The sequence below is a fragment of the Achroia grisella genome, unplaced genomic scaffold (genome assembly GCF_030625045.1).
Source record: "Achroia grisella isolate CSIRO2021 unplaced genomic scaffold, CSIRO_AGI_Agris_v1 utg515, whole genome shotgun sequence".
Classification (NCBI taxonomy): domain Eukaryota; kingdom Metazoa; phylum Arthropoda; class Insecta; order Lepidoptera; family Pyralidae; genus Achroia; species Achroia grisella.
In genome coordinates, this window is record NW_026712908.1 from 1,033,080 (window position 1) to 1,056,448 (window position 23,369).

Here is a 23,369-nt window from a genome sequence, read left to right on the forward strand (position 1 = left end):
GTAATGTCTTCCACGAACCCACTCGTATCACTGCCACGTCTGCTACTTGCTTGGATAACATATTTAGCAACAGTGAGTATTTAGATAAAATAATAATAAACAACCTTCCTTCTGATCACTGTGGTCAAATAGTTATTTTTCCAAATCACTTAAACAAAATTGGGAAAATTAATTTATTAAAAAGAGACTTGACTAGTTATAAGATAAATAAATTTAAAATATCAGTTCGTAGTAAATTAGATTTTTATCTTCCATCTAATGAACCTAACAAACTTTATACAGATTTCTTCAATATTGTTTCTAACGAATATAATAAGGCTTTTAACAAAAAAACTATCAGTATATTAACAAAACAAAATTTTCAGAATGGGCTACAAAGGGAATTCTTAAAAGTAGAAATATATTATTTGATTTATATGCTCAAAAAAAATACCGTTTCGATAGTACATTCGTAAATTATGTAAAAAGATACTCAAAAACTTTTAAAAAGGTATGTAATGTAGCAAAGTCTAATTATCTAAATAAAAAAATTAAAGAGTCCAAGGATAAGATAAGGACAGTGTGGAATATTATTAACAAAGAAACTGGCAAAGTTAAAAGTCCATATAACGATTTTACGCTAAATTATAATGATAAACTAGTAACGTCCACAAAAGAAATTGTCAATATTTTTGAAAATTTTTTCGCTAATATTCCAACTGACATTACTTCCTCTTTGGACTCTTCTCCTGGTACAGCTAAATCATTCCTTATTGATAATGTTGTTTCTTGTCCGGTTACATTTAAATTTACATTTATTGACATTGCTACAATTACTAAAACATTTAAACAATTAAATTTAAAAAATACTGAAGACCATTGGGGCATGTCTGTTAAAGTTATTAACACCGCTATAGATGTTATTGCTCCATATTTAGTAATTATTTTCAATAAATGTATTTCTGACGGTGTTTTTCCCAATTTAATGAAACATAGCAAAATAACTCCACTCTTTAAGTCAGGAGAAAAAACTGTGGTAGGTAATTATAGGCCTATATCTATCTTACCAGTATTGAGTAAAGTGTTTGAAAAAATTATGCTCAATCAAATGCTACAACACTTTAAAGTAAATAAACTGCTTCACAGTCGACAATTTGGTTTCACGGCCGGTAAATCAACTACTGATGCCGGTGTAGCTCTCATTAAATATATATTTGATTCTTGGGAGAGGTCTCAGGATGCAGTCGGTGTATTTTGCGATCTTTCAAAAGCATTTGATTGCGTTGAACATGAAACACTTTTGCTCAAACTTGAACATTACGGTATTAGATATGAAGCACAAAGCATGATGAAATCCTATCTAAATAATAGAATGCAAGTTGTCGAAATAAATGGTGTAAAGTCTGAAGGAACTAGTATTAAAATGGGTGTTCCTCAGGGCTCTATTTTAGGTCCTTTCTTATTTTTAGTTTACATAAATGATCTTCCTTATATGGTAGAAAAGATAGCTGACATAGTTCTGTTTGCTGATGATACTTCATTAGTATTCAAAGTCAATCGACATATTGATGATTTGGACGAAGTAAACGGTGCTCTTTCTTATGTTTTAAAATGGTTTACGGCTAATAATATGTTACTAAATGCAAATAAAACTAAATGTATCAAATTTACTCTCCCCAATGTAAGACCGGTAGATTCAAAAATCATGTTGGACAATAAACCTATTAATTTTGTGGATGATACTGTATTTCTAGGTATCACATTAGATTCCAAGTTGCAATGGGGTGCCCATATTACTAAATTAGCGAGTCGACTTAGTTCTGCCGCTTATGCGGTAAGAAGAATTAGACAATTAACAGACGTGGCAACAGCTAAACTTGTGTACTTTAGTTATTTCCATAGCATTATGTCGTATGGTATTTTGTTATGGGGCAAAGCAGCTGATATAAATACAATATTTATTTTACAAAAGAGGGCCATTCGCTCCATTTATAGCATGGGTTCCAGGGAGTCTTTGCGAGAGTGCTTTAAGGAATCAAATATCCTCACCGTTGCTTCTCAATATATTTATGAAAACATCATGTATGCCAGGAAGAATATAGACAGTTTCAAAAGAGTTAGTGATTGCACTAATAAAAGCTTACGTAACAATAACAAACTGATTTTACCTAAATGTCGTTTGGCTAAAGTTAGTAATTCGTTTTATGGCAATTGCGTAAGGTTTTACAATAAAATACCAGAGTCTGTTATAAATCTGCCAGAAAAAAGATTTAAATGTCAAATAAAACACTTCCTTTGCAAAAAAGCTTACTATAAAATTGAAGAATTCGTTAACGATAATAATGTTTTTGTAGAAAAATTTTAAATACATAGCACTGACAATATTATCTGATTACACTAATAATGAGTGCGTAGCGATTTCTATGTTGATTGTCGCATGCCTCTTACTTGTTACACTGTAATTATTTATATAAAAAAAAACATCTATCAAAAAGAGCAACACACAAGTTTCTTGCTCATTCTTCTTGTGATGAATCTGCATTCCGAATGAGTGGTAGAATCAAAATATGACTATTCAAAAGTGCTTGTAATGAGTTTATTTGAATAAAGATTATTTCTATTTCTATTTCTATTTCTATAAATTGCCACAAGCTGTTAAGTCCGACATAGGTACTTTTACCTCTATGACGTGCTAAAAATATTCCTTTTAATTTTGTAATATATATGTATTTATCTTTTTACAATAGTAATAACGTATAAAAACTAGTTTTACTTGTTGTTTGTTTATTTTATCAATATGCTTCATAAGTATATTAAAAGCTGGTCTCATTCACTTCGCTTTATTCGTACGACCCATCAGCCGTGATTGCTTCATCCCGTTTGAATAGAGCTGTGTTTTTTTATGGACACATTTAATCAACTGTGAGAAACAATATATTTTATATATTTTTTTGTTTCTGTACTGCGGGCTCTTTTATTTACACACTGGTGAATATTGTTGACACTATATAATTGTTTATTATTAATTCATAAATTATGATTAAAATATTTGTTGTTTATGTAATATCTCTCTATCAGGCGTCAATAGGTTTCAAAACCACTGTACAACAATATTAGATTTTTAAAACATTCTAGATAACAATTAAAGTCTAGTGATACCCTTGGAGAGACAGTATTGTAGGTCATTCTCCTTTATGCTACTTATCAAAACTCCTAATAAGGGTTTGATTTAAATAAAAAACTTGCACTTTTTATTTTAATTTCCAAACTTGTAATCACGGTGTTAGTTAATTTAATGATGTCAACCCTAATCATGCATACTCGGTGGCTGGCGGCAGTACAGAGGAATTATTAAAAACGCACCAGTCAACATTACGTCTGTACGGATGAGGAGCTGTCAGTTTACCCGCGCGTGCACGCTTGACTACCGTCCGACGTACGCTGCTCGCCACCATTGAGGCATTATGTGGTCAACTACCACTACTGAATACTCCTCAACTTCTCAACTCCTAACATGAAAGAAAGAGCGTCGCCTGACCACTTAATAAAAATAAAAATCTAAACGCGTTCACATTGTTAGCATGCCGTATTCTTAATTAGATCAATAGAATAAGATTTTAAAGAACTAGTAAGGCTAATAAAAGATCAGTACCAAAACAGTAGTATTAGATATCTGATTGAGAAGACTAATTATCATTTATAATTATCGCCACTGACGTAACTTCGGTAAGGAATTCGATTTTGATTCAATCATTCACTAAAGTATTCGCTAATTGACATAAATAAATACGTTGCTTAAAATGAGTTGTAATATGTATGTATTACTGACTATAGTTACAACTTGCACAAATAGATAATTCCATGAATGTAAATGTAAAAGAACGGTACTTAACAAGACTTTGCACTGGGCGGTACTTCTCAATTAATTGCGGTGATAACGCCGTCCTCTACTTTGTTACTAAGGCAATCGTTTAACATTAGAGTTACATTTTACTGACAAGAAATAATTTATTCCTGTAACAGGCATGTAATTATTGATGCATAAATAAATAATACAAGAAATAGTGCAGAATGAAATGAAAAAAGAATAACAGTACCATTTGAACTTTTTTTTGCGGCATGATGTTTTAAAGTCAGTGTTTCCTCTAAAACGTTATTATATAATGCCTCAATGTGTGCTACCCGCTTCCCGCCAGCTGCCCACCGCTCGAGCCATAGACGAACAACGTATTAACCTCCTTGAAGGCTAATCTATTCGTGTACATTATTAACTAGGTACTAAGGGGACAGGATTAGAGATAATCTAAATTAATTGTTGGCAGGCAATTGCTTTTTAAAAGTTGTGAACTTGTTGAAGTTGAATATAATTATGGATAATTTACAAATGTGTGTGTATCTACGTAATTAATAAAGCTATCAATCTTGATAATGTATTATGTGTGAAATAGTGGTCTAAATATTAATTTTATCTATATTTTTCTACCTAAAAATCAGTCCACTTAAAACGTTCAATGCCATGTCGAGTAACCGTAATAGGCTAACTTTTTCCAAGGTCCAAATAAAATTTCGAAAATTTTCCAGTTTAAAATCAATGTTGCATCGTCAAAGGAATCGTTGAACGTGTAGAAGGTTCTATTGATTACATTAAATAAATTTTCTTTAATTACAACAGTATTCAATGTTGATTGTTTCTTATAGAATACAGTACCTATTAAGAGTTAAGTATTAGGTTGTCCACACGAGGTTGATCATGCAATTAATTTACATAAAAGAGAGCTCTTAGTAATGATCTCGTCTCAGTTACTCCTTTAGTTGACCGTTATCATTTCTCGTTAAAAATGATCCAATTAAAGGGTCCCGCGAAGCTTCAATAAGTTTAACCGAAAGCGAGTTTACAATCTTGCGCACACCCATTGTAATAACGCATGCGCCCTCAATATTAAATTTTAACAAGGTATTAATTAAAAAAACTAAAGCGAAATATCTTTAAATTTTCTCAGGGCGCGTACGGCCCCCTCGTGTTATTTTATTTTTAATTCATTTTATTCGGCGTTGGCCGAGCGGCCGGTACCGCCCACCGGTGATTTAAAATTTTGATTTATCGACGCGGGCGCAGCGCGGGAAGTGCCCGCCGCGCATGCGCATGCGCACCACGCTGGTAATTATAAATATGACGCGGTGCTAAACTGTGCGAACTGACCCGTCGACCCCGTGCGAGTAACGTTCGCACTCCTGCGAGTTCGTGTATCTCATAATATGAGTTCTATTGAAATCGAAATTATCCTGTCCACATTGATAGTGAATTATGTGTGGGAGAACTACATCTTCGATGGTAGAGGTATGTGTGAGTGGACATGATAGACAATAGTACGCAGCAACTTCTATATGAGTTAATATTTCTTGAGTTTGTTTAGAATTTCTTGTTTTGTCTCAATTAAATCTATCTTTATTGGACGGTCGGGGAAAAAAATATAGACGTTCATAAGCGGCTAAAATATCCTACGTGAATAAATTATTTTTGATTTGATGGATTTGCTTATTATTAAGAAATAATGTATACTGTATGCAAATAATATAGGACGTTACTAAATTATCTGCACTCACTTTCAAAATATTAGATGTAATCACATTACGATAACGATGGAATGTATGGCGTCAATAAACTGCCGTAGTAAACTGTACTAGATAAATACATATTTACAATAAGTAGTTAATAATTTTGGGTAAAAAATATTTTTTCTTGTTAAATAACAACGCATTTTCAAACATGAAATTAATATTATGCCTATGGTATAATGTATAATATTATGCCATGCAGCAATGCAATATAAAATATGATAGGATTCTATACATATATTTTTCTGCTGAAAAGGAAGGACAATAGTTGATGAAATCAAGATAAGTTAAATAAAACAAGTCTTTAGAAAATAACTTATAAAGGATGCCATTTTTTGTTTTACTCGTAAATTTTTGTTTACGAATTTGAAATTTGAATATTATTTATTTATTTGGCCGACCAACAAGCCGTCCGATATGTTTGCGACTAGTATCATTTACAAAACGTTCAGGTTATAAAGTGTTGATTTAATAACTGGTTGTCACGTCATGCGTAAAATATATTCAGAATACATTTTTATTTATGATATGTTTATTCGCTTATAAATAATACTTCGCATAGTAAGAAGCAAAGACATAGATGCGTTAAAAGGTTTTTATCTTTACCATTAGATGTTTTTTCGTGATTTTTGTAGTTGCACGATCCACATGTCACTCAGTTGTATAGCAGAACCGAGTTCCTATAGTTTTTATTCTAGTATACATTAGCGACCAGTTGCGATCCATTCAAAAAGGCATGATACATCCAAGTCACAAAACTTTTTCATATGGGACTTTTTGAGCCACTTATGCAAGTCCTATTATTATTATCACTAATCCCTACCGTATAGTTTTGCTGGCCACTACAGTCGAGAAAAACTGGCAAGAAAGTCAACTGAAAGTCACATAAAACATGTTATTCTTTTTTTTAAATAAGTTTCAACCTCTGTATAGTAAGTACATAAACTAGATCATTGTACTTTTTGAGTAACGCAAAGCAAAAGGCCCTTATTCGCATATTAAGTGGTTCGGAACAAGGCAGCTGGTGTATTTACGACTTCCCAGTACTTCACTCGCGGCACTATTGCACCTGTGTTGTTTGATTAATTGCCACAGGCAATCCCAGTGTCATATAATAGTATAGGGTTTCTCGAAGTAGGGGTACGTGTACTACACGTACGAGGGGGTACACTAATTAATTGTAGGGTATATGACAATTTTTCTGTAAAGCTGTCTTTAAAATCTTTGTAACACAGGGCTATGTGGTGTCCATGATAGGTACTATTCATTGGTTGGTTTCCATCAGGTGGAAATTAATCTATATTGCCGTTCCGACCAAAACGACTAACTTTATTAAGTAATGATATATCTATAGTATTAAGCTCTCGTTTCATTAGTTACGACGCCACGATGCGGCCCACAGTGGTCTTGTGACGCGTTTTCAAAAACGCCTCTGATGTCCTTACCCATTCAATGCAAATTTGAACGTTATAAGAAGCGATACCAGTTGGAATTATCAACGTTTAGTCGCCTCCGGAACATAATTTCGGGTTGCTTTGTAATTTCTCCGAAACCAGTCCAATAAATTTAGTTTTGATTATTGTCAGTCTAATGTATTAAATTAGTGAAATTTCATACGAGTAACAGTTATATATCTGTCAACTATAGGCTGTATACATAGATTGAATATATGTTGATTGCAACACTCGACATGTTCAATATTTGGTTCCAAGGAGTCTACCACTGCTTGTGTTTCCAATACATCGATATTGAAGTATATGCGTTCTGAAATTAGGTATATATCTCAATAATAATTACTTACGTGTTAATTGGACTTATTCTGAACCGCTCATACACCCGCTGAGTTGTCTATGAATACAATCGAGGAAAACTTTGTAAAAAGTTGACGAATAAATAGGTAGCAGGATAGGCTGTGAAATTACAGGATGTGAAAGTATAAGATCATAGTTTTTCAGAATGTCAACGTATGAGTGAAATTACGGGCGTACTGATAACGTGATGTCTGTGATGCTGTTCTTGTTTTACGATTAACACTCACCACAATTTCAATTACATAAAAAAATTAAGTCAACTAGTTATACCATCGCTAATAATAATTACTATCACATCGTTGAAAGTGCTATCATCGTATTATTATCAAGACGTCTTAATGTCTCCCACATTACATCGTAGTGTAGCGACAATGATGCATGAACGTCCATCCTTGTGATCGATCTTTCAACTTGTGTCATGTACAATTCCAGTTTTAATGTCTGTGTGTTCGTATAATAAAATTTTATATTATCATTATATATGTACTTAAACATATTTCTATTTCTGTGTCTGTGGTTTTCATAAAGTTTTAAAAGGTATGTTTTTATTTATTTACTAGATATACCCGCTGTTTTACCCGCATGAAGTTTATAGCCTATGTTATTGTCATGTATAAGCTATATTACTGCAAAGTTTCATCAAAATCTGTTCGGTAGTTTTTGCATGAAAGACTAACAAACATCCATTCATTGACACTCATAAACTTTCGCGTTTATAAGTAAGACAAGTTATTTTATTTAAAATTTTGACTATATTTTGAGATAACAGAAGTTGTATGCCCAATTCCATTAGCATTGGCTAGAAATAAATAAATAATTTATAATTTAAGTAAAAATATGGTCATTATAATGTTTAAATATGTCTTCATTTTTTCTAATTACCTACATGTACTAATTTATTGTTATTAAATAGATATATGAAACAATCAAAACAATTAGTAGGTATCATAATTAATTAATAGACGTCAAAATATTGTAACCATAAATCATTATACAAATTGAATTACTTACTAAAAATGAATCGGATATTCAGTAAAGTAGAAACGAAACCAAGGAAAAGCACTAGTTTGTATATTGTAATTTTTTATGCTCACAAAAAGTAAACTAGTATCCAATTACAATGCAACACGCTTACATCACGAGGCAATTCAATTTAGTTTTTTTTTACTATAGTGCTTGAGTAGTTATTCGATCAAACTGTGTCCAGCCACGGTAATCAGTAATTAAGGATAGAAATGTTCTTCCCTTAACTACAATGTGACTAATTAGGACATGTAAGTTATTTGTTCTATTTTTTAACCCCCGACACAAAAAGAAGGGTGTTATTACTTTCACGTGTTTATATGTCTGTGGCATTGTGGAAACCTAAACGAATTGACCGATTTTGATGCGGTTTTTTGTTTGAAAGCTAACGTGATGGATAATGTTTTTGGTTACAATTATTATCTTCTTTCTTATTTTCTTTAAATGTAAATGGAAAGGCGAAAACTTTCCTCTGTTAAATTAGTATTAGTAGTGTGCGTAGCTTTCAAGGTTTATGTAACAGAAAAACATGCATCATGCATTGGTTTCCCTTCAAAATAATAATATTTATTTGTAAAATTTTATAAAAAATATCAACGCCAGCCTCGGTTTTCCTGTATCCTCTAAAATTAATTGCAAAAAAATTGCAATCATCTCAATTCTCTCCTACTTCGGGCAAATGTTATTGATGAAAAAAATTGGCAACATCTATGACGCGGCACCGTGACGTCGTGAGTGACCGACGCGCGGCGGCGGCGTGTCGATTACGAGCCGAACGTATTTCGATCGTAATCTCGAACGAGCGACCGCCGGTTTGATGTGTCAATCCGCCGCGGTTCGATCGGTATCGCTCGATAGCTCCTATTGGGCAACCGACACGCTTTGTTATCCTAACGGATTTATAAAATTCGACAGGCCATGAACAGAAACCAAGCGGACAATGCCGCCCGCCTTTCGTTATACGAGTACATTTCCGTGAGAGCTCCATCACATACTATCTATTTTTTAAGATGATGATGAAATTGTGCTACTGCCGATGATAACTGGTGACGGAATGCTAGTGGAGGATGATAGGATAACTATGAAGTTAGCTTCATTAGCTCACTGTGGTGAAATTAACTTGAAATTGGATAAATAAATGATTGCATCGGTTCGACTAGTTCTCATTGCCAATAATTCTCGTCTCCCTAATTTGGTAACCTAAAATGCTTCGACGTCGCATTACGATTCTTATTTTAGATTACTTTATATATACTCTGTGTTTTGTAGAGAATCGTGACAAATTCAGAAACTATAGAATCGTTCGTAATTTACTATATCACGACGTTACGGTATTCAATACGCGACCGGTCGACTCCGCGATCCGCACACAAATAAATCGTTAGCGAATTTCCCAACATGGCTTCCGCGGTACGGCCAATGGGAGGCGGGGGGCGGGGGGAGGGGGCTGAAGCGTTGCATCTTCGTGTGAAAATTTAAAAAATTACGAGCTTCGCATTTATTTTTATGATCGGTTCGGAGATACATCGCCGTCGAGCCAATGGTGATAAACTCCGAGCCAGACACGACACCGTGTGTAAATATATACCATAACTAAACAATGAAGAACCCGAGTGAGTTGGTGAGAGTAGCCTTGATTTCTTTAAATTGTCCAAACGGCATTAAAAAGATATCTTTTATTCATATAGCTTTGGTACGCACTTACATAAAATACCTATTGCTTCGTACAAATGGACATCCAAACAGTTATACTACAATCGTATTATATATATAAAAATATATATCATGAGTGATAAAGATAAACTAGTAAATAAACTAAATGATAATAAAAAACATTTAACAACTCAATATTACTCCAATCTTGAACTTCTTTCCATTACGCAAATATAAAGAAGTTTGTCTATATTATCTCAAAGCTAACATTTATGTACTTATGAATAAATAAACCACGAAGTAACAGCTCAAAAGAACCAACTCACTACATCAAAGTTCTGTCGACCCTTGCTCTATTCCAAGAGCCCTCCTATATAACCTCTACATTTACATGTAATATGCACACTTTGAACCACTTTATGCTCAGAATAGCTGAAACTTGCGCTGTGTGAGTGAACACGATGAAAATCTTTATTTTCACGCTCTATCTCTCTTTATCTAATCGCCCCGGTCAGATAAGGACGGAACGCCGGAAAAACTGGCGCGGGGAGAGGGGTAAAGGCTACATCGATTCCGCGCTTTCACTGCTTGGGGCCGTGTAAACCTTTAAAAACACCAGTTTTGCCGCGCGATTGTCATCTCTAACTTTATGGGGATAAGAGAGAAATTTCACTACGGGGACAGCCCTGGTAAATGGATTGCCTCCCCCTTGGGGGTTCTCGTAGTGGGATCTAGATGGCGTAGATATGCTGATACGCGGAGCTGTGTGGGTATTGATGTGACGACGGTTTTGTTTGTGTGCGGCGAATAGGTTTGTATTTTCGGACTAAAATCATGTAGGTATGTTGTGTATAGCGCTGTTTCCGGGTAGGTTAAATTTTGCTTGTGTTTGCAAATATATGAGGGGCTGTAGGTAACCGTCCCTTTTTGTAATATAATTTTATGTTTGAGCATAGATAGGTAGATAGATTAGGGAAGACGGAGGCTGTGATTTGATTTGATTAGGAGGTGTTTGCAGTAGGACCGGGGGAGATAAGCCTGATTGGATCGCAAGAAGGGCAGGGCTTTATGGAAATATGTTTTTAATGTGGGTGGTTTATTGAATTAGTCGTGTTCGTGTGAAGCGACGCGAGATTAATCTGTTTGATGCTGCTCGCTTCTGATAATTAATTCTGTATCATTGCTTTATTAACGTAATGTGTGTAATGAACTGTTTCTGTGATTACAAGTATTTGAACAAAGTTAATAGCAAAATTGAAAATATATTATAGGGTCTTATATACCTACCTAATGTTCGCACCAGAAAGCAGCAAGTTATCTGTATATATTATAATGTTTCTTTAGTAAATATATACGCCAAGTTACTTAATTTTATAAACGCATAAATTCGATAATAATAAACGTAAGTTTCAGATGTTTGAAAATTTTAACACTTAATGTATCAGAGTTCAAGAAGATCACATTCTATTGATATGTTTGACGATTCCATGATCTGGATATCTCCGTAATCTCCATGATTTATCAGATCATCAAAAATATATCTAGTTAGATAATCCTAATGAGTGTCATAGTAATTTTATAAATATAGTAAATCGGGAGCTTAATCTATACTCTAATTCTCTGAATACTAATCACTATTATTGTATACAAAGTTGGAATAAATCGAAGGTGTACACATACAAAAAATATGGAACGAGATTGTTCACAACTAGTAGGATGACTGGGTCATTATCCTTACAATAACTATAAAAAAATCTGTCCACTGTTTTTTATCGACGACATTATCTAATCCGAAATGATAACAAAAGGATGTTTTGTTGTATGTGTACAAAGGAAACCCTTGATGTCACAGCGCATGCTCTTTGAGTTTACACTACACTGAAAATTAAAGTACCAATATGACAATATGCGCTGAATTTTGTGTATTCATTTGAGTACCGGGACAGTTTATCTTTGTCGGCATATTTACTGTGTGCTAGCTATTTTTTTCGACGCTGCCTGTTCGATATCGATCGTGGAATGCTGTTGACAGTGAAATGGGTTGAGGAATTAATAAAACTCTCCTCACGAGATAAGTACACGCATACTCCGCATTTTTGGGGCTGGGAGAGTTTTTTCGGACTCGTATGACCTGTATAAATAATCCAGCTCATAAAGTTTACGACGTTTTCCAGCCATTTCAGCGTTTGAGTACCGAAAGTAATTCGCCTATAAAATTACGAGTAAACAGCCGTTTTTCCGAGGAAATAAAACCACCCGACACCCTTCTAGACGGGAGCGAGCGCTTGACTTCTGTAATCGGCTTATACTGAACCCCTCTGATTTAGGAGTCGTCACCGGGGAGGGGTTATGCACCGTCCGTTACAATTTGATGGGAACCGTTATCTAAAGATTATGAAATCCGTTGCGGGCAATTGGAATCTGTACTGCGTAGATTAAATAAAGTTTTATTAAGTTTATTTATTTTGATAACTAAATTTGTTATTTTTACCATCTTATCATACTACTATGTATTAGATAGATATTAGTTAGTTTCACCTGAGGAAAGAGTCTGATAAAAGATTGTGGAATCAGATATACATATTACGTAGAAAATGGACATTGAAATCCTAAACAAATTCTCTTTTATAACATGTATGACATGTACCTATATAAAAAGAGTATTTCCGGTTAATGAAGCAATGAGTTTTAGCATGAGATTTTCTCCGTGCAAAAAGTAACTTGTGTGAAGTTGGAAGGACACTGTAACATGGGAAATTGTGACAAATATAAATGAACGCGACTGTACCCTTTGACAATAAAAGGTACCCATAATCCTGTCAGTTTTCCTTGACAATCAAATATAAATGTTTAGTATGACAAGTAAGGTCCGATCCAAATGGAAGTATCGGAGTTAATGTTAAGAAAAAGTGCCAGTTGGGCAGCTATACGGTTAATATGGCGAGCTCTAATCTCGTCGTGGCACAAAGGAGCTGCCATGACGCGGCGAATATTCACGCAAACCATTTAATATTTAGGTATTACAATATGCATTTGTACTATCAAAGACACAAGTACTCGTATATTTAAATTATTTTATATATATTTTTCTGGACGACGCACACACCGCCATCTAGTTTCAAACTGAGCAAAGTTTGTACTATAGCTATTATATTTTCTAATATTGTACTTATTACTTGTTTTGCACTTAAATGAATTCTCTCTCTCTTTTTATTTAATATATCCACTGTCTTACCTATGCGATATTTAATTTTAATTGTTGTCGAATCCCGGCGACTCTGTCCCGAAGACTTTTACATTAGATATAACACTATCGGTTCTCTATTTAAAAATCTGCATTACGCATTAGGTATACAAACTAAAAGCTTTAAATATTTTCTATTACAAGTAAATAATCTATTTCTTTTACTGTTGTTAATTAAAATAATTAGTTCTGAGATACAGAGCGCGGTTGTCCTCTAAAGGTCGGTACAGTCACTTACTATAATAAATCGGACAATATACCGCTGCAGTCACGATAATCTTTGATAGTATTCGATTTGGTTACCAGGAATCGAATATTCGATGTCTCGACTAGTCCAACTCGCAATGTTTCACGACGTCACTACTTTTTGTCTGATAAATGACATGACAAATTAATGGTTTTATTATGAGTCAGATTGGTTCGCTCTTTTATTTTCGTGTCGGGTTAGGACGAATGCATTTTTAATTGAGTGAGGCACTTTTGTAGACTGTATAAAACGGCCACCGCATGCCGGGGATATTTTTTATTTGATTGACGGGTAGTAATGGGCAGGTGCGTAAGAGACGTCGGCGATAGCTACCTCGCTTTTTCGTATCGAAGTTCTGATAGAGTTTTTGCGTGTCGCTTCGTTTTGCGAGTTGATATAAATACAATAACGTTTTGAAACGATTGTTGTACCAAATATTAATGGGGTACTAAATTTCGTTGCAATATCATGTCATTAAACATGTTTTATACGAATATATGGTTCTTATGGGTAATAGCATATATAGACAGGTGTTTATTGAGGGATTATCATCGTAATGATCATAAACAGCGGGAGATATATATTACGTTACAAAACTATAGACGAATAGGAAATAAATTAGGCTTAGTAATATAAATAAATAACGAACTATCTTCACGCGGCCAAATACAAAAATTGTTACTAAAAGTTAAAAAAATATTGCTGTTGACTTTAAAGGGACGTAGTTCTCAATTATTGTGTCTGTCGGTATATGTATGTTACATAGGTTTTATTTATTTGCTATGTATGTTACAATACTTCATCAAATTACACAAAACAAAACATAATATTAATTCTAATTTTGTACATAATTAATTATATATTTTGTACAAATTATTTGAGTTACCATATCAATATACGAAAGCATGACCTTTTGAGTCGGGTAATACGCAGCAAGCCAATGCTTCAGGGAGCTGGTCCAATTCCCAGATGCTTCATGTTTCTCAATATGTTCCCATTATTCTGCAGGTATTCGTAAAAAACATCCAAAATAAAAAAAAAACATTAGCACGTGACTTTTTTAGTTAAAATTTAATTATTAAGCCACGACTCTCTCTAGTAAGCTACTAGGTCATGACAATAATTTTGGTATGGATTTTGCTGTATTAATAGAAAATGTGTATTTTGCAGTCGCTACAGAGTGCGGCGCGGCGAGCGGGCACGTCATGTGCCAACTGTAAGACGACAACAACCACGCTATGGAGACGCAACCAGAACGGAGAGCCGGTCTGTAATGCGTGTGGACTCTACTACAAACTGCATAATGTAAGTATATTTTTTTACATCAGGAAAATCCGTCATGTAGAACCACTGGCTTAGGGGCGAATGGATACTGTCGGCCTTCTACCAGCAAAAAACCTGATGACTATTACTCCTCGAACATATCGCCGTAGCCAAGGGATGCGTACGCTACCAACAATTATATTCAAGAGTATTATTGTTTGTATTGATCTGAGGGCTTTCTATGTACATATGTATGTATTTGTATTAGTTATTTAGTAATCATAACACAAGCACTACTTTGCTTGAGACTAGATGGCGGTGTGTGAATAGTAAAACAAAACCGTCTTCGCTGATGTGTCCTGTTTATGTATATAAGTGATGGATACTACATATCATTACGTAGCCCGTTATCTTATTTGCTATTCCCATTATATGTATAATATAAAACCAATGAATTCTATTTATAGTCGGCGCGTTATCAGACTTATGCCTCAAATCGATTCATTTATCACCAATATGACATCACCAAATTATTGCCAAGTGATTATCGAATATTTTCATCTTTACCTGTTAAATCTAAACGACTAAAGTAGATTGACACCATCCCAAAAGTGATTTAAAGACTCTTAAATACTCCCCCTCGACTTCGCCCAGTGCGGATTCCCGAGGGATGATGTCCCCCGAGATGAGATGACAGTATCTTGGTGACAGATAACTCGGGGTCCGGGCTCACCCCGCAGCCCGACTAATGTGTCATAAAACCAAATACGATTGCCTCAAATGAATTACGACGGTAGGAGATACCATCGCTAAATGTTAAATGAAAGATGCTATCTACATGTTACAGCTAGGATTAGCTTTTGCAATTGTAATACCAGATATTAGGTAGTGATTTTTATACAGAACTAGTTAAGTAACTATATCATTTAATTACTTAAATAAACAGATATAGCATAGTAAAGAGATTGAACTGTACCTTACAATTGGAGTGAAGCAAGTGGAGTAATGTTGATGAAGCAACAATGCAATTCTGTTATGGCTTTAATTTTATAGTCGTTATTGCCTTGACTGTCATTGTGATCTAGCGATTTAGCACATCGCATGGTCGAGATGAGTATTAATATAATTAATGTTTATATTGGTCCGTTTTCTATGTACCTATAGGTATTATTTATAAAAAAAAGTCCTTATATCAACTGTTTAGTACATACAGTATGAGATTTACTTTATGTAGATTTAGAGGTTTCATTATTATTGTAGTGGAAATCAATAACATTTCTCAAACACAAGGCGTGTACACTGAGTAACCTTATCTTATTTTAGACTTCGAATTTCAGCTTTGTTCAAGAGAATACTGTACTACGATTCACATGACCTTTTTGAATGTAATGACTACTTTCTATTAATTGAACAATAAGTTTCTGCCGCGTATTCTTCATCAATACATTGCTTAGTTATAGATACTTTTGTATCTACTCCTCTATCCATATTTGAAGGTATTATTTGATACTGTTGTTTTAATAATTTATTTTTCGTAATCTCAATGTACTTCAATTATTCTCACGATTCTTATAACCTTTTCACAAAACAATATATCAAAACTCTCAAGATATTTCATCAAGCGATGTATGAATACGAGAATGCCAACATTACAAGGCGGGTATGCAACAATGATAAAAATTAACTATAAAAGCGACCCTTCGTTGAGGGCTCTTGATTTTTTCTGTTGAAATGTATACTTTATTGCCGCTCCAAGCATCCGAGCGACAATGTTGTTTGCTCTAATTATTCGGAAGGAGCGACAAAGGAGCGAATGGGAGTGCCTGCTACTTCAGAAGTCGTGGCATAATGACGGCTGCACAATACTGGAATGGCAGTAGTAGCATTGTCAAGGGCACTGTACCCGCCTTCTCATACATATTTACACGAGATGTATCGTTTATACACTTACAGTTGATCGTTTTGCGTTCCTATAACAACGGGTCTTTATCAGTGTGTGTGCCGCCTTATTCATAAAATTAAAACATTCAAAGTCATACTGTTTTGGGCTTTCGATAAGCATCTTCATGGTTGGTTTTGCTAACTTTTCTTAATGAAATAAAAGAAAATAAAGTTTGTATGAATTGACATTTTTAAAAATAAAATTGTTTTTATAACGTTGTCATTTTTTTTAGAAAATACTGAATAATCATATTTTTTTTAAGTATAAAAATATTTTTTTTCCATAACTTAACTAAGGTACAGCATGATTTGATACTCTGAATTTAAAATAAAGTAACAAAGTAAATACAATATAATAAGTACTTATGTCGGATTTGAGGCGGATACTGTGATCGATTTCACTAAAAAAAAACGCAATTCATACAACAAAACACGAGCGCATTGTGATTTACCGACGTCACCCCAGCACGCGACCACCAACTCTTGATACTAGAATATATCAAATATGTAAATAAGCAACGAAAAAGATTTTATAAATTGAAAAACTCCTTTTAAATATGCTGTATTGACAATATTTTACGTAACAATAAATATTATTTTCATTCATTTAGTATTATGTAAAAATTATACGGCCAAAATGTATAGTTACGCAAGACTATAAAATAAAATACGTAATTAGCACAGCGCCATCGAGCTAAGCAGATATTATGTTAAGGATAGATATACAACTGATAGATATACTAAAAATTATATTCATAATTAAAAACATGTTTTTTATATTATTAAAAACATACTATATACATAACATAGATAACATATTAAAAATAAATGAATAATATTTTTAATATGTTATTTATTAGGTGCCATCGTCTTACTTTAGTTTTGTTGCCAACTTCATTAATGTGGCTGTATTAAATAAAAGCTTGTACAGAGTCCAAATTATATTGCTTCTCAGTGTTAATTACATAAATTTTAGAATATTTTTTAAGTAATTAAGACACCAACAACTTCTTGTTAAACTGCAACAATTTCAACAAAGTTACAAAAACTTTGCACGAAGCTTAATTATAAAAATAATATTAGTAAAGTTAACAATCATGTATCAAAACACGTCGGGTATAGTAGTAGTATACAAGAACAATCTTCAAGTATGTTTACCCAAAATATCCCATAACCCTCAATTGGAAGTACAAATGCCCATAACATTTGAAATTGGCCTCATAGAGGCCATGCATCGAGAGCCGACAAGGATCTTGTTCTTTTAGTTGTTTTAATAATAATATTGTTTTTATTAACAACATTTTATTGTATTTTTTGATACAGTTTGCTTGTTCAATTTGATTGATATGGGAATGTTTTCGGTCGGCCCAGTACGTGTTATGAATTTCGATATTGTTATGAGCTGGAGAGCTAAATTTAGTATTGATTTATTACTGTGTGACATGATTTTATTACTATTTAATCATTTGAATGTCAATAAGTTGGTATTTTGTTTGTATTAAGTTTTTTCACGAAGAGAACATGAAGTAATTTTATATGAAGTGTTGGTGATTTTTATTGTCTCATCCATAGTGTTTTTATATGTATTTCAAACCATTTATGAATTTATACGGGGTTTTATAATAAATAATTCATTACCAGCAAAATATAAAAGTAACTACTTATATGCTTGTTTTCATGGTCTCATTAATAAATTATTAAGTTCTTACCTCCGCTTAATGCGAACGAAATCAGAAGTAAAAATAAGACTCTATCTAAAAAAATACTTAACTATTAAATTATTTCTAAATAGTCTTATTTTTAACTCAACTTGAGTGTTAATTGGAGGCATTATTTGTTTGTTAAAATAATATAATATTTTCATTGATTTACATATTTAATATTAGAAATATTGGATTGTCACAAAATGAATTTAGTTCAAACATGAAGACCAATGTTGTGAGTTAAGTCATTTAAATAATCCCTTGGGAGTTTATTTCTCATATACATGATTGGACAATTTTTAAACTGTTTACAAATCGTTTTAAAAGCCGTCTAACTTTGTAGGTTTCAATTGAAAGAGATCGAATATAAATTATTTATTCGTCCACAATCGGCGGTTAATAGGATTACTGTACATGCGTGGGTTCGATTCCCGGGTCGTACCTGCCAACCGCAATAATAATAAAGCGTTTCGTTCCGTCCGTCTGTCCGTGTAACTTTTTATAAATTTGTTTATTTAATTTATCACGCTCGTTTATACGTTACTTCCTCTATGTTATACTCGATTAGGTTTTTGTGGTTTGTATTCAATTTTTTTGGATCGACCTTTAAGCTCCCAATGAATTGGTAGTTGTTTTTTGCGGTTCCCAGACTGTTTTCGATTTTATCAGACTTGCAGCTTACTAGAGAGTATACTCATGGCGTTTGCAGAAATTAAATTCAAATCAAACCAGAATATCTTTATTTATATAGGTCTGTTACAGATATTTATGATAAGTTAATGTATAGTCAGTTCGAAATGTAGCTAGAGCTGAGAAAATATAAGAAGGAACCTGGTCTTACTCTTTTGAAATGTTGATGATTGTACATTATAATAAGAATACAGGACTACCAGCATACACATACAATTAAATTGATATCACCAAACAAAAGTAACACAGTTAGCAGCCACAGCTTTAACAGACTAATCCCCGCTAGCAGCACCCAACCACGAATATTACAAATAATTTAAGAACTGTAATAATACAGTAATAACTATTTCATAGATTTGATATTCTCTAGGTACATAGTATAGCCTAATGACAAACTATATCTACAAAACAAACACTTGTACCTATTAAGCGTTGATGTAGCCCACAGAATGCTATTCGTTCTTACACATTCTATAATAAAACACTAAACAAATTATATTTCAATAACACATCAGTCCTTTCGTAGTTGGGCTCGGGCGTTAAGTGCCTCCCATACAAAAGTATTGGATTACCAGTTTGTATAGAACTCTAGAGAGAGCCCATAATAACAGCTCAAATGATACATTTGGAATACAATGGGGCGATCAATTCAATTTTTGAATCGAGAACGCTCTTCTAGTTTTCTTTTTTTTTTATAACTTTTTATTTCATCTAAAGTGCTGTTTTGTTCAGCCAACATCCGAGGGAATTTGACAGTCACTGTTTTTTCTCCCGTTTTCTTTGGCATTATAGACTTTAATGTTACGTTATGGATACTCGACGTATTGTTTTTTTTTTTCACGGTTGCTAGGTAGGTACCTATTTGTACAACGAATTTTCCATAGTGAGAACAAATATGAAAATGTTTAGGCATATTAATTTTTTTGATATTTTTTGTGCCTTGCATCCTGCAAGTGTCCACCTACTGTGGCCAAAAGACCAATTTTAAGTTTCAAATGAATAATGAAAATGTGTCATTTCTCTGTGGCTTAAGAAATAACGACGAATTGTGGTAACTATAGTATAAAATCTCATTCATTCAGACAAAGTAATTTAGCATGTCGAGCTCAGTTTGCGAGGTAAATAAAAGTAGGTTTAGCTGAGTTTAATTTACTCATTACTTTAGGTGCATTACACATGCAGCGGTCGCGACTGGCTGCCGGCCAAACGGCCGAATGTTATAATGACATCAATTTGAATATTCAACATTGAACAGCTATCTCATTTACATAAGTTCGACCGTTGAATTTTGTAGCGTTGCAAATGGCGCGCGCTACAATAATTGCGCTGTTCGCGCCCGGTGGAAATGCAAAACTATAACATTCTCCGCCTTTGTTGAAATAAATTTTAATTTATTTGGATTCCACAATAACAGGTAAACAAAATAAATGTAAGTACAATAGGCACTTTTGTAAGGGTAATTTTACATTAGCTACTAGTCTAAAAATTATAGATTTGAGTGTTTTTTAATCAGTCATGCTTCAAAGGCGGATTTTAAAAGTATATTTTAGTTATATCGGCCTAAAACTTTCTATAATTGTAAAATAGGGTAGTTATTGATATAAAGTAATGAAAAATGAATTATAAATAATAAAACTACTTTTACTTTAAGAATCAGCAATGTAAATTCGACACCTGACTATTATTTGGTATATATCCAGTTGATCCCATTGTGTATTAAGAAAAAATAATATTGTTGGTATGACTACTAAAATCTGCTTTACATAGTTTTATCTACTTAACTCGGCACGCATATACTTAACTGGTTTTTTTAATTGATCACAGAATCAGTGTCGACTGTCAATGGTTTGTACAGCTTTAGTGCAAGTGTAAATAAACTGGCTTTATTTTAATTATACATGCATCGATATATAGTAGTATTCACTAGTACATGGACAAGGACGAAGCTCATTATTTTCTACCTTGATTATTTATTTCTCTTCTGTCAACTACAACATTTGAACGCGTGTGCTCACGAATATTATTATTGTGTACACAATTGTCTATTTTCTGACGATATTGATAACTAAAAATGTTCATTATGGCTATATTTAGGTATGTAATTTCTATAAGTATGAGTTAATGTAAATTTTTATAGACTCATTTCATAATTTATTTCGTTATAATAACATTCAAATACAGATAAAAGATCTATAGATAGTTAATTTAAGAATTACGTATTTATTGAAGTGTAGAAAATATATTCTATTAACAGAAGCATCAAATTTTGCCAAAAAGTGATCGTGTAAATAAAATAAAGGGAATAAAAGCGGGCGTTCGCGCAGTAGGCCGGAAAGATTTTATCTGTTGGCAATACAGAAAAAATGGCGCCCACCGGAAGTGTCCGAGCGGCGCGCGGCGCGTTACTATTTTTTTCTTTTTTTGTTTTAAATGGCTTTTTCCCGGCAGTGTATGGCCGGAAATGCGTTTGCGTAGAACTGCCCCACATCGCCAAATAGTGTTAAATACGGTAAAGTTTACAGGCAATTTTGATTCTTGGCGCTGATATTTTTAGAGTTACAATTCCTTTGTGTGAATTAAATTTGAAATCGTTTTGGTAGACCCGAAGACGTGGCAATCCTAGCGCTAAATAGCATGTTTTTATTCATGAGGCTTTAAGCTCCCATTTTGTTTAGTGAGCGGGTGTCCCAGCTGATTTACTGGTTTCGTAATAAATCTTGTGAAAATGTGAAGATTATTCACCAAACTATATAACAATAGTAATTAAAACTTCTTTGAAACTATCCTATCTTACATTGAATAGCATTAGGCGTATACCGTGACATATAATATTATAGTTAGCCTGTTAACTGATTCAGTGATGGCTCTATATACTGTTATTGTCTTAGGTATACTATTTGTTGAAAATTTTGTATTTTGTTCTAATATGAATAAAGTTGCCTATGAAAAAATTAAATAAAATCTATCTAATTAGTACAATAGCAAGAATATAAATCGCTTAGCCTCGTGCCAAACTCACCAGAAAGCAACTACGACGATTTCCAGAGAGGACTACTATGCAACGTATACTTTACTAGTAATGTTATATAAATACATACATTAACCAATACTAGTGATCTATATTACAGGTTATACCTATTTCAGACAGTAGCCACTCACAGCGATAGTAAATTTATGCATTGTTTTATCAATAATACAACTAACTATATTTGCTGCCATTAATGTTTGTGAGGAGAAATAAAAGAAATATATTAATGTTACTAACCATCCCTTCTCTCAAAATATTCGTAGATATAATTGTTTAGATAATTAGAATATTCATCAAAATTTATATTAGATTAAAGAAAATATATTATTGCGGTTAAAAAAACTGAACAGCTGCTGATAGTGGAGCGGTCGATCGTCAGGACGATAGCGGGTGTCCTTCTACAAAACAATTATTGCGCTTTGGCCGGTCGCGCGATTGCGCAATGACTATTGTCCGACAACTTTTGTAGTGGGAGACTGCGATTTGTATAGTGATAGCAATTTCTAGAATTTTGTTATCCTAATGAATAATGTTGTCGAGCAGATACTGAGATCAGCTGATTTATAAGCTAACTTAGCTATTATAAACGAGAAAGTGAGTCTCTTTGTTTGTCATCTACGCTTCAAGACTACCTCCATATTTTATATGGGAAGGAACATAGGCACACAATTACGCAGGCAAGGTCGTGTCAAAATGCTAGTAAGTCATATTTTACTTGGATATTTTGATATTTATCTAATAACTACGTTAATATAATGTGATTAATTATAACTATACTTATAAAATGTAGGTAGATAGCAAGAATTATTTGGAAACATTTTTTTTATTAAGTAAGCACGAAACAAATTAATTTCACAAATAAAAAATATTTTTATTTATTCAACTTATACTACGTCAAATGTACCTGTACATAAATCAAATTAGTATATTATATATTAGTAGCCCGAGTAAATTATTATTTTTCTATAATACTAAGTCCAAATATAAATAATAAAAATATAATTTAAACTACTATAAAATTTAGTAAGAGTGCTTATCAAAAGTGCGGTTAGATATAATAAGACGAGTATAGTTACATTAGTAATTCAATACAGTTTAGGTTAGCAACAACACCGCTAATCTTGTAATTAACCGATGAGACACCGGAGCGAGATGATCGCAGATCTGGCGC

General features: G+C 33.3%; 2 protein-coding genes across 4 annotated transcripts in view; one reads left to right on the forward strand and one right to left on the reverse strand.

The window, feature by feature from the left end:
* Window positions 1–23,369, reverse strand: part of LOC131846990 (transcription elongation factor 1 homolog) — a 380,500-nt gene that overhangs the window by 140,876 nt on the left and 216,255 nt on the right. The window lies entirely within an intron of this gene.
* LOC131846984 (GATA-binding factor C) overlaps window positions 1–23,369 on the forward strand; it is a 113,738-nt gene that overhangs the window by 75,734 nt on the left and 14,635 nt on the right. For all 3 annotated transcript variants that reach the window (XM_059196413.1, XM_059196414.1, XM_059196415.1), the window contains exon 5: window positions 14,744–14,878. In XM_059196413.1, the coding sequence (XP_059052396.1) occupies window positions 14,744–14,878 (135 nt within the window). The remainder of the gene's footprint in view (window positions 1–14,743; window positions 14,879–23,369) is intronic.